Source organism: Lissotriton vulgaris, chromosome 4_1 (assembly GCF_964263255.1).
Source record: "Lissotriton vulgaris chromosome 4_1, aLisVul1.2, whole genome shotgun sequence".
Lineage (NCBI taxonomy): Eukaryota > Metazoa > Chordata > Amphibia > Caudata > Salamandridae > Lissotriton > Lissotriton vulgaris.
In genome coordinates, this window is record NC_141691.1 from 112581117 (window position 1) to 112594673 (window position 13557).

Here is a 13557-nt window from a genome sequence, read left to right on the forward strand (position 1 = left end):
CATGTGGAAAGCTTTCCTGGGAAGGCAATCCGCCCTTTTCTTACCATTTGATTTGTGGTTTGGACCTCACATTTGCTTGTTCTCTATTTGCTGGCTCTATTTGTTTTAGGCTGTCCAGCTCGAGTTCGTTCATCCCATCTCCAAAACCTATTTACTGTATTCATAAACTAGTGCTTGCTTTCTGTAAACAGGCCTTTAAATCTTGTTCTCATCTTGTCACATTTGCTCTGCATTCAGAGACAGAGGTCGCATCTCAGTCTCTGTCTTCCAAGGGAGCTTGGTGTTATTTTTATTTCTCTGATTTCTAAGTGACAGTTTTTGTGACAATCCTGCTGGATATTGGTCAAGTGCTTGAGGAAGGCTGTACAATGTCATTTTGTTATGGAACACAACCGATTTGAATGTCTCTATATGAACTGTGTAGATCAGCACATAATCGAGTTAGAAGCATAATGAAGCTCATTTTTTGGCAATTCCGATGTGTGATAGGAACAAATATTTTATTACGATATCAAAGCAAATCAATACACTAGGTGATCACATTTCCATACATTATTGTTCGCTGTATACTTTTAAGAGTAAGACCAAACTATGTCTGTGCAAATGTAATTGTCATTTAAATTGAAGATGTGGTAGTGTGCTACCAATACACACAACACACCATGCATACTTCACTTTACTCCACTCCACTATACTCCACTCTGCACCACTCCACGCTCTGCCACTCACCACTCCATGCCATTCAGCACTGCAATACTGCACTTTACTCTGCATCCCTCCACTCTGCATCACTCCACTCTACTTCACTCTACACCAATGCAATGAACTCTACAAACACAACTCCACTATGCACCACTGCACTCTACACCCCTCCACTGTGCACCACTTTACTCTATGCCACTGTACTCTGCAACACTGTACTTTGTGCTACTGCACCAATGCACTCTACTCTGTACCACTCTATTCTACGCAAGTGCACTATATGCCACTCTAATCTACTCTGCACTTTGTGCTACTCTACTCTCCACCACTGTACTCTACTGTACACCACTCTGAAACAATCTACTCAGTGTCACTACACTCTGCCCCACTCAACTCTACTCTGATTCACTCCATTCTACTGGGACACCAACCCAGTTATCCTATTCCAAGGTCGACAGGTTGCGGTCTCTGCTGTGCAGCATGGCTAAAAAGTAGTTATGTCACAGCACTATTTCCTTTTTGTGAAGCCTTGCTGGATAGCAGCCTGCGCTGCTGAGCAACATGTCTAAAAAACGTTGACAGTGGCAATAGATCTTACATAGGGAAAACCTGTTGACTTTGCCAGTACTTGTTCTATGTTATCTTTCATTAAATTTTATCTGCAGGCTATGTGGCCTGCACTGTAGGCGTCATTTAAAGTTTGACAGAGCAAGAGCGGTAGAGCTCCTGGCCTTCCAAAATTGCAGCTCTCCTGCTCTATTTAACTTTGGGGGAAGTGTTGGATGTACACCAGCAAAGCCTCAGCTACCTCTGATAGCCTAAGCCATTGACTCGATGGCCCGCCTGCCTGCCGGAGGCTGCCCGGTCACAGTGGCACTTGCACCACTCTATGTGTAGTGTGGACAACCCTCATTCATTTTAGCTTCCCCGGGACTGGGTGGACAACTCCTTCCACTATTTTGTTTCCTTTTTTTGGCTTTCTCTAAACAGGCTAGCACTTTGGGGCTTTATTATTTTTTTTCCTGAAAACTAAGAACTTTCCGAGTGGGCGAATCAAACATGGGGCCTGTATTGCAAAGCTTTAGTGTCTTCGATGGTACCACTGCAGCGGTAGTACTGCTGAAGGCAGTAATTAATACCACTGCTTGCTTGTCTCTAAATCTGGCAGGTGGTCCTCCTCTAATGGAGCGGAGTTCATAGCCTCTCATTGGGACCCTTTATTATAAGGCGAGGACCAGAGATGACATCAGTTTGGGGAACAGTCTTTCAAAGGGACTGTTCGCCTTGGTTTCTTTAAGTCCCCCTGTCCCTTAGAGTACCTATTTGCTTTCTTCCTTTGAGTCTGAAGGAAGGTAGACTCTAAGTCCAGGTAAACATACCACATTATTGTGACTTTTGATATGCTAGCCATTATTAGCTCTTTAACAAAAATAGCCTCTGCCCACCTCCCTCTCCAAATGTCTGAGAGAAAAGTGTTGGGTTTTGAGGACTGTCGACAATAGCACCAGGAGCAATTAGGCCTTCGTTCGGATCTTCTGAGGTCGTTGTTTGCTTTTAGGAATCGCTGTTACTGTCCACGAGCACGGAGTATGTGCCCCAACCCGCTTGGCATTGTAATTAGAAATCCAGAATGGGTGTGTTCTAGTTTTACTGTTTTTTATTTTACGGGATGCATAAAGAGGCGGTATGTGCTCAATAGGCATTACTGTTTAGCTCACTAATGCAACCAGTGTGTTTGTCAGCAGCTAGCGCCTGTTATGTATCGTTTTTCACATTAGTAACCTGCTACCCACTATAAAATAACCAGTTCTCAATGTCAAATGGCATTTCGATGTCCTAGCCAACATAAGCACATCACAGGGCAGAACATGGTTTCCAAAACCATTTGCACATTAAGACTGGGAACTACTTGTGATTCCATAGATAATTTACCGCATTAAAGGGCTTTGAGACTTGTACATGCCAAAACCGTGCAGTGAAATTCCAATCCCTGTCATTCCCATACGATTTGATACACCAGCAATCTCAAGTAAAGCAGCATTTCAGTGTGTTTGGCATTTGTTGCGATCGTCATCTGCTTTTAGGAGTAATGCAAAACACAGACAAGGTTTGCTTTGCTCTCTCAGTCCATTACAACAGGCATTATTTTTGCTTCTAGAATGGCCAGGCCTTCCGCATTATGGATGAACAGCGTTTTGCAAAAGAAATACTTCCCAAGTACTTCAAGCACAACAATCTGTCAAGCTTCATACGACAGCTCAATATGTGTAAGTACCAGGATTTGAAAGTGGAGATAAATCTCGGGATGCGATCGTACTTAATTGAAAAAACTGAGAGGGTTTTTCCAGTAGGGCTTTGTTCGAAATCAAATGCAGAATGGTTTAACGTGAAAGTTTGAGGTAAGTTTTGTAGTTGTCAGTCCTCCGCTGACAGAAATTCAAACGGGAGTGTTTCTTTTTAGACTAAAGCAAAATTAATAATTTTTTTTGTTTGTTTGAAGGAAGGTGTTTTTCTTTTAGTCACGTTAGTAGACATGGATAACAGTACAGAGGTAGTTGGCTAAACATTTTGACTGATGCAATACTAAATCTGACAAAGCATTTGTTACAGTATATGTTCCGTGGTAGAAGGAGGATTAGACTCTGCATAGCAATGTAATCTTATGGATAGACTGCTTTATGATCTTATAAAAAAAAATGATTACTAAAGAGATAATAGTTTTTGATTTGACTCCAATCTGAAGCCTAGAGCACATTAAGCCAAAGGAGAAAACGGTTTAACTTTAATTAAGCGTTGACCTCTGCATGTATAATTTCTTCACTCGAATGGTAAATATATTTATATAGGCACACATGCTTCTGTCAGCTGTTTTAACGAGCTGACATCATGTAAGTAAGATTTATACCTCCTTGTGATCAATAATGGTGAGAGATAATGGTTGGTGTTGGAAATTGGGTTTCTGGTTGGCAGAGATTTGCACCCTGTCCAGGCAAGAACCAAAGTCCTAGTCTCGGTAAGTCTGAAACGCACTTCAAATGAATTTGTGCTCCTCCTCCGGTAGCTTAGCACAGAGCAGACAGGCTTAACTTAATGTGTAAAGTATTTATGCAATGCTTCAAACAGTAACACAGTGAAAACACCACAAAAAGACTCCACACTAGTTTAGAAGAATAGCTTATATTTTTATGACTAAACCAAGACCAAAATGACAAAAAATCCAATTAGTAGAAGTCAAGATACACATTTTTAAAGAATAAGCATTTTTGTGTTGCTTAGAAACGAATTTCAGCAATCGGGGCTATCTGATAGCACTCGACTGAGTCAAACCCAAAGATTCAGACCGTCCACAACAGAGCACGGGTCTGATACAGGGACCAGTCTTGGCCTGCTTAACAGTACCTTGCATGCTTTGTGGGCGATGCGCTGTCGTGTATCTCGCAGACGTAGGCAATACATAGAACACCTGGGCGATGAGTTGTTGAACCGCTGGGCTGAAGGAGATATGAGCAACATGACGCAAAGCATTGGAGCTGAGCTGCGCAAAGTCAGAAATGTGTTGGAAACTGAGGATGATGCGTCACGGTATCCGCGGTTCGTGTAGCGGCGATGCACTAGCGTCAAAGAAATGTGCCGGTTTTGATCGGTGCAATGTTGCCAATGTTTGGAGTTTCATACTTTCATCACTTTAAACTCACCCCCACAGGCCCAGGACTAGATTGGCCGAGGAGAACTCACAGCAGACACAGTCCAAGTGCTGTTTGCAGGTTCAAGAGAGAAGTCTTTGATATCCCTGAGACTTCAAAAAACAGGAGTCAAGCACACAATGGCAATTGCATTTAGCACGCAGGCGACACTACCACACTAGTCTTTACCACGCAGGATTTTAAAACTAATATACCTTTGCCTTAATGGTTTTATGTTTAAAGTGGGGGGAAGAGGGGTGTGTGTGTGTATATATATATATATATATATAGGTGTGTGTGTGTGTATATATATATGTTTTTTTCTTTATGGTGGGTATGAGTATATGGGCTTTTTGGGTTGTAGGAATTATTTTAGGGTGGGTATGTTTTTTGGATGGCATGGTTCTTAGGGTGGGAATGGGTTTCTGGGTGGCAAGGGAAGTTTTTTGGGTTTTAGCATGGGTATGGGTTTTGGGGTGGTAAGGTTAATTTTGGGTGGGGTGGGAAGGGTATATGCATGTTTGTGTGTGTGTATATATATATATATATATATATATATATGTGTGTATAGTATTACTAAATATGTATTTAAAAAGTAGTGTGTGTGTGTGTGTATAAAAAAAAATATATCTATATCTATATATCTATATCTATATCTATCAATTGAGGTTATACTTACCTGGAAAGGTTTTGACATGCCAATGCCTTTATCATACATACCTTCACAATGCGAATTCGATGTTAAGGCATGTATGGTAAAGACTTGTGTGGTAGTGCCACGGTCGTTGTAATGACTGCTTTGTAAAGCTGTGTCTTGCATGGTACTGTCATACATCCAGTAAACAAGCCATTGGAGATATTTAGGCTCTGAAATGTAGCGATGCATGTCCGGCCCTTCTCACACCCAGGCAGGAGGGCAGCTGGCCAACACAGTAAAGTTGCAGTTCATCTAGCTGCACAGCAGTCCTCCTTCCTGGTAGAATGTCCTCCGTTCCAGAAGTGTTCTGAGATGGGGGTGTCAGAGGTCCAGTACTTGTACCCAGTGGAGCCTTTAAAGTAGGGAGACTTCAATGAGATGCCTTTGAAGTATACAAATCCCTTTTTCTTTTATTTCTTGCCCTGGCTCCAGCATCATTACATCCCTTTGTGTGGGAACAGAACACAGCCCTTTCAGATGAGTAGGCTCCTTCCTCCCACCCTGCCCAGGATAACCCATCACGATATGGATGGCCCATAAGTCAAACCTAATCTATGTGAGGCTGTCTAGAGGAAATATACCAAGCCAGCTGTCACCCTCCCAAGAAGTATACTCTGAGACCAGCAGAAGGCCCCAAATGGTTACAGTAAGAATATGCCACCTTTCTAAAAGTGGCATTTTCAGAAGTGTAATTGAAAATTCACCTTCACCATAAGTTGTGTTTTTACATTGTAAATAAAGTATATGGCCTACTTTTTAAATTCACTGCACCCTGAACCTAGGCTCTCCAGTGCTTTCCTTAGGAGTGACCTATGTGTAATAAAAAGGAATGTTTGGACCTGTCAAGTGGGTTCACTTGGCAGGTCGACATTGCATTTTAAAACCGCATACACAGGCTCTGCTGTGGCAGGTCTGAGATGTTTAAAGGGCTACTCAAGTGGGTAGCACAATTAGTGCTGCAAGCCCACTAGTAGCATTTAATTTACAGTCCATGGGCTCGTGTGCTGCACTTTGCCAGGTACTTATAGATAAATAAAATATGCCAATTGTGGATAAGCCAGTGTTACCATGTTTTAAATATAGATCAAATGCACTTTAGCACTAGTTAGCCGTGGTAAATCGCCCTGATTCCTTAAGCCATCAAAATGGGAGTCAGCAAAACAGGAGGTCAGAAGGCTAAACGTGTGGGGAACCATACAAGGGTGCCATGTCTAACAGTCTTCACTTTGTGAAGCATTGCTAAGATGTGTCTGACTAGAATGTGGTTACTTGGATGTTGGATGTGGGAAATTAGCCCTATTCCTGTACCTATAAAAGATTTAGAACGCCATGAGGTTGAGTTGATTGTTTTTTAGGACCACATAAATATGTCACCTGTATTTCTATGGAGTTCTTTAAACACCTAGCGAAAAGTTTGCTTGCAGTCAAACATTGTCTAGATTGGGCACCGGCATAGAGGATTTCTTTTACATACTCTTGAAGGGAGTTTAATTATTTTGTAGAATGAGTTCAGGTCACGCTTACTAAATGGCAATGAAAATAATCCATCAGAATAAAATTACATCACAAATAATCTATAGCTCCTTGCATGTTTATAAATGTGCCAGGCCAGAATTACATCTCCCAATTTTTATGCTGAAGTGCAACCATTTGGTAGTTTCTAATTACTTGAATGTGCAGAAACCATGTTCTGTGATCTGAATTTATTTTTTGAGTGTTCATCCCACACTCAAACGCTGACACTAATTAGCTGTCCTGAAATGAGCTGGACCCAATTTCCTAATTGACTCCCCTCTCTTCCTTCGGCCCATGAGCTTCACAAGTTGAAGGTGCATTGTTCGGACCCGTGCTGCCCCTTTTAATGCATTAAAAATAGCAAATTCACTTGGGGGCAGGGGTGCAGTATTTGTTATGTAAGAAACATTATTAACTATGAAATATGAAGCTCCCTAATGGCATTTCCAGCTGAAGCAATATTAATTTGGCACTCTTTGGTAAGCAAAGTGAAATTTAAGCAACAAATAATATAATGTCGGGCTGTATCCACGACTAGAACTACACACAAAATAGTTACGTATCATAAACATTCCCCTGTCAACTTGACAGACCTGTATGGGCATGCATGTTTTGACACATGCCTATGAGTCCAGAGAGTGACAGTTTTGGAGAGCATCAGAGGCACAAACAGAGGTAGACATTCCTTTAATCCTCAAGCATTTCAGAGTTTATAGAATTTTGGCTCATCTCCCCTGCACTAGATGCCTTCGGGGATGACAAGCAGTGCTTTACAAACCCATCTTATATTGCATTACACTGTTGCCATGCATCAGTAACCTGTTTCTAGCTCCCTTTGCACCAATGAAAGTGGGGAACGCCTTTAAATCAGGAAAAACTGGAAAAGCCGAAAGCGTTGCTCAAGCAACTCCTATAGTGGGGATAATGCTGTAGGCTCTGCAATGATGTAGGAACATCACAGTTGGCAGCCTTCCTACAAGGGCTTTTCACAGAACAAGCAACCTATTATTTTTGGAAACAAGCCGGACCATGTTTAATAATAGCTCATAGGTATAATTAAGGCCTTTATCCGAATCAGTGGTGTCATTGTGAGCAATCAAAAATGTATAAAAACAGTTGCCTTTGCAGGTTGAACAGTGCTTAGAGAAATACTTATGTAATGTGAGGTTAGCATTGTCCAACCCATTCTATCTCTCAATTTTTATGGCCAAAAGTGGATTATGGCAGGAATTAGGTTATTATTTGGGGAGGATGAGAGTCCTGAAATCCAGTCGCTGACGAAAGTGTCACGCTCTGTAGCTCACCCACAAGGTCAGCAGCTGCAGCCACTTGGAAAAGCGACTTGGGAGAGCAGTATTGTGGGACTCCGCGAGAAGTTGTTCCCCTGAAGCATTGTAAAGATCATTTTGAAACAAAAGATATCAAAACCAGTTTAACGCCACAGAAAGAACTTGCAGTGGTTGGGTTTGTGAGCCAGAAGAGCAAAAAAAATCTTTAAAGGTACCCGGAGAGGGGGTGAATAGATAAATAGGGAGTATGTAGCGGTAGACATTCTCTCAAGCCTGGCACCATGAGACCGTATCAGGACGACATTCTTGCTCGTGACCTCTTTCCACGAACGATAAAGCGCCGTCTGACCTCACAGATCTCTCGGTAGAAATGTTTGCATAGTCTGAAGGCAGCGGAAAGGATACATTCCGCTCAGCAATCTACTTACTAGAGAGCTTCAATCTGTGATGCACACGTGCACTTCCAGGAATGTAAGGAATGCAGCGGGCACCCGGCCGCACTGCTACTAGCACCCAAGACCCCTAGGCCATGGGAGTCAACGTTTAAAGAGAAGGCAGGACAATTGCAGGCTTTCAATTTTTGAAAGCCACACGCAATGGCCACTCACTTCAGCTTTTCAGTAAACTCGTTTGTGGGTCTTTTTTTAGCCACACGCACAAGTTTGCTGAAAAGCTGAAGTGATTCCAAGAGGTCATTTTCTAGACATCGCATGAGCGCTGCACTAGGCTCGACTTAAAAATCAGATGCTCCATATGCTCTCCTCTATCTGGCCAAGCTGCATATCTCTCAAGAGGAAAACCACACTATTTGACTGATGGTCAAGGCTACCCTTAAATTTGCTAAGCAGATCACAGCCTAATCGACATCCTCGCTCATTACTGTGGCATCAGGAGACACTCACATGAGTGACAATGATTAAGAGTTCATGTTTTGGATACATCTCGGGCCGATCCATCTCTTGGTGCTCACTTTGCTTGCTCGAGGGACACTAGACTGTCAGGTGAAGACGAAACCCATGGGCTTTCTCTTATCAACAGGCTGTCGTGAACATTCGTAGATTACTACCAATTGGGAGCCCCTGCTGACACTCTTGGGGCTGCAAGCCCCCTTAGCCACCCAGCGGGTCTCTCCTGGGATGTTCGTCTGTTTCTGCTCCTCCTGCCGGGATGATTCCTAGTCCACATGTAGTACCTAAGAAGGGTTTTTGGACCAGGTGTGAATCGATCACCTATTGCTTCGCTCAACCATGTTTGGGGGTTGGGAGCGGGAGGTAAGGGTTCTCACATTATCGTTTGTTTTTCCCACCTTGCAGTGCCCCATCCCTTCTCCTCGCGTCACCCAGCGGCATGTCCCCATCTGCCACTTCGTTCAGTGCCCCCAAAAACCTTTCACTTGGTTCTGTGACTACCACCCAATATCTTACTTGGAACATTCGTGGCCTCAATGACTGCAGAACGGTCTGTCTAGTCCATACCTGCTTCACCAAGTAGCACATTGATATTTGCTTTCTCCAAGAACTCAATTTTACGCAGGCCACGATATCAAGACTGCAAGCGCGATGGTGCGCAGATGACTACACCTCTCTATACTTCAACTATGCTGGGTGGTAGCAATATTGATGCGTAAGGACCTGCCCTGGCGGATGTGGCATGCTATTTGTGATGCCAGTACTTGTTATGCTGACCGGCACCCTCCACAAAAACCTGGCCATCCTAGCTGCTGTTTATGGCCCTAACACTGACAGTCTGGACTTTTCGGAGCTCTGGCAGCTTGTGGATGGGCTAGGCCTGGCTGCTACTCTTTGGGGCTGACCATATAAGAATGTCCAGACTGCCTCACCCTAACGCTGCAACATTACTTAACATGATCATACACAACCACTATCTCAATGATATTTGGCGGATTACATCCATGTTGGACGTGGAGGGCACTTATATCACAGTATCTCCCAACACATGGTCGTGCATAGACTTTAGGTTGATCTCCCAATTAGCAAGGATCTGGGTCACGAAAATATCACATCTGCCCTGTACCCTTAAGACCAAAGCCCATCCTGCTGGAGCTGGACATGCCACAGTCTATTCCCTCGGGCCTTTGCTTGGATCCTCCCCTTCGGTGCACTTCATGAACCAGTCTTTTGAGACGAGATACATAGCACAATAGTTGACTATTTCGAACACAACAAGGGTTTGATGTCTTCCCCATCAACATTGTGGGAGGCATTTACAGTCATGATCCAGGGAGTTTGCATTGCTAAACAATCCGGTATCCTCAAGGTGATATGGAGGCAGCTCACCAAAGTGGAATGGGAAATCCAATCGCTCAAACTTGAATATGTCCCCACCAAAAGTGCTGCCACTATGGCCGCTATTTGGGCTAAGCCGACGGAGTTCAATGAGCTGGCACTACATGAGACAAAATACCTCGACCGGGATGGGAGGGCGCACATATAGGGTGAAAGTGAACACCCTGGTAAAACGCTTGCGGGCTTGCTCTGCAAGACCAGGACCTCCTGTATGTGATAGAGCTACTTAGTGACAAACATTAACTCCAATCCACACCCACAGGACTATTGCACACCATGACCTCCTTCTTCTTTTAACTTTATACAGCCACTGCATTGCACTCTGCAGATAAGTTGGCTGCCTACCTGTACTACATCCAGTTACTATGGCTAGACTGTGCCTTGGACTCCCCCACTGCAGTGGAGGAGATAGTGCAGATCATTCATGGCCTCCTCTGTGACAGGGCGCAGGGATTCAGTGGGTTGGCCACCTCCTTCTACAAGGAGTTTGCGTCAAAGCGGGTGCCTTATTTGTTATTGATGTATAAGAAATCTTTGGAGCAGGGGTTCTACCACCATCTCTCTGCGAAGCAGTCATAGTGACACTCGTAAAGCCAGACAATCCATCAAATAAATGTGACTCCTGTCGGCCGCTATCTATGATCAACCTCGATAACAAAATATTTGCCAAATAATTGGCAAACTGCCTCCTTCCTATGCTCCTGTCCATCGTGCAACCTGACCAGTCTGGTTTTGTCATGGGTCACTCTACATCTCCCAATCTGCGTACGATTTTTGCCCTCATGCACACACATGACACACAACTACTTGCCCCTGCCGCACTCCTTCACACCACTAAGGCTTTTGATTCTCTTGATTGGCCATATCTTTTTACATTACTCAAACGCCTGGGTTTCACTCCACATTCAGCCGACAAATTTAACTTCTATACTTTCCTCCAACTTCCCATATCCGACTCCATTGCATATTATCAGATCCATTTCCGATAACCCGAGGGACACTCTAGGGATGCCCACTGTCCCTGCTCCTATTTGCTTTAGCGATGGACATCCTTGCGGCACGCCTTCTGGAACATCATTCCCATCACATCCTCAGCTTCACGGCGCGAGGTCTGAGTCTTAATGTACGCAGATGACATAACCTGCTATATCCGCAGGCGTACTGAGAATCTAGTCCCGAATATACAAGAGACCACCCTCATCAATGGATTTTTTTTGGGCATACACATCAATTGCTCCAAATAAACACTTTTTCCTCTCACCACCTGCATACAGCCCTTTCCCTCAGAGTTCCTGCTGCAGAGATGGCATACTCCCTCCGCTATCTAGTAATTCGGCTTAGCTGTGATCTGGACAAGCTCTGGCAGGCCACTTACGGCCACACTATGGCGTCGTTGGAAGACAGAGTTCAGGTATGGTCTTGCTTACCACTCTCAGGGTCTAGACGGATTGCCATCTCCAAAATGATTATCCTACCCACATTTCTGTAACTTTTCTCAATCTATCAGTTCCTCTTATTTCACTTCTTCCGGCAAATGGGATCCAACTTGGTTTCACTGACCTGAGCTGTCAAGCAACTTAGGTTCTGCTCTGAAATTCTCACATCACCACTTGAACATGTGGGGTGTGGTGGGAGGGGAGGAGGGAGGTTTCACCGGCCTGGACATGCCATTATATGCACTTTGCGCACAGTCAAAATACATACACTTTGGCTCTATCCTACTCAATCCCTACTGCATACGGCCATTGAGGCAGACCATGCTGCACCCTGCCCCCTGATTACAGCCGGAGTCTATCTTGCAAACCTCCAAGGTTGACGATCAGCACTGTGGAGTGTGTGCACTGGCATGAGGAAACGTGCAAGGCTCTCATGCGTATATAGCCCTTATTTATCAATTTTGTTCAGCCCCATTTGCCTCCCCTGCAGGATGCGGGCTCCAGGGCGAGGGTGCCCGGACGCAGCTTTGTTCTATTTTCAGATCTTATCCAGACGACCAGTTCATGCCTCCATTTGAAGTCCAGGGAATGACACACCCCACAACGCTTGAGCTTCTCCTGTATTATCACCTGTTCGAGACAACTGCCGGGCATTGCACAACGCATTTTCTCTCTCCTCCCCCCGACTCCTGTACATTGAACATATTCTCACAAATCCATCCCCGCTCATGCTAAACCACGCGCCTTTACCCCATCATGCAGGCTATGGCTCCTGTTCGTATACCGGCAACGTGCACTGACTGGGAGGCTGACACTGATTCACCACTAACTGACGCATAGTGCTCCTACTGCTGTGGTCCCATTTAAAGATTGTGTATCACCCACTTTAAATTCTTACATCGCCTGTATGGATCCCCTTAACAGCTCCTCCATATGGGGCTGGTCACCTCTGCAGACTGTCTTCACTGTACACCTCAAGCTTCATTTGTATACCTCACATGGGATGTCTGCAGTGTTCTCCACTGTCCAGGTCATTCCTCTTCGCACAGCTCCCTGGTTCACCTTCTGGGTTATGTGCGGGATGTGCCTGTGGGAAGTCGTAGCCTCACCGCTATGCTTCTCTTGGCCAAACGCAGAGTTGCCATAGATTGGGTATGACTGCCTGACTCCACTATTGAGGCCTGTTTGATGGAAGCAACATATTGTCAAGACAAATTGTCTCACTTCAGCAAACTTATGTCACCTCAATCCCGCCCCAAGCGTATTTGGGAATCCTTTCTCATCTTTTTAAGACCGAGATTTCCCTGCCCCACCTGCAACTAAAACTGAGCAACAATACGCAACTGTACCCCTTGCTTTGAGGTTTTCAGCATCTAACACACTTATGTCTGTGATGTAACAACTTTGTACCTTGGCTTTCCCGGCTCAGATATTTGTGGCTCTACTGGTACATGAAATGGACTTGCTCTAAATGTGATAATAGAGGTGTTTGGGTGAAGAGAACTAATGTACGTGCTCCTAATATTTGACCCGTTCCTGCTCCAAGTCTTAGTCCTACTACAGGTCGTATCCTCGAGTGAGTCTAAGATGAAATCCAAGAAGTAGTCTCGGCATAAGCAGCACCTCCTTTCTCCCACTCCAGGGAGCGTTTGCACTGTAGGCATCCCAGTGGCTTGACTCTGCTACAATCCTATGATTTCGACCTCATTCCACAGTTAAAGCTGGTGTGCTCATTCGCTTGCTCATTCTCGACTCCTAAGCAGGTAGGGGGCTTCAAGGAGGTTTTAAACCAAAATACACCAAAGCACACCAAGTTGTTGTAACTATTATCCAAAGTCAAAAGAAGTGATAAAAACTCCATTTTACTTTTTAATTCAATATGTGTGTCAATTTGACACAGATCAATATCCTTTTGGTTCGAAGTTAAAG

At 44.3% G+C, this 13557-nt stretch overlaps 1 protein-coding gene across 1 annotated transcript in view; it reads left to right on the forward strand.

Annotated features, from left to right (window-relative positions):
* LOC147718436 (heat shock factor protein 3-like) overlaps positions 1 to 13557 on the forward strand; it is a 227264-nt gene that overhangs the window by 56641 nt on the left and 157066 nt on the right. Inside the window, exon 2 of the mRNA XM_086918351.1 lies at positions 2861 to 2969. Within this exon, the coding sequence (XP_086774477.1) occupies positions 2861 to 2969 (109 nt within the window). The remainder of the gene's footprint in view (positions 1 to 2860; positions 2970 to 13557) is intronic.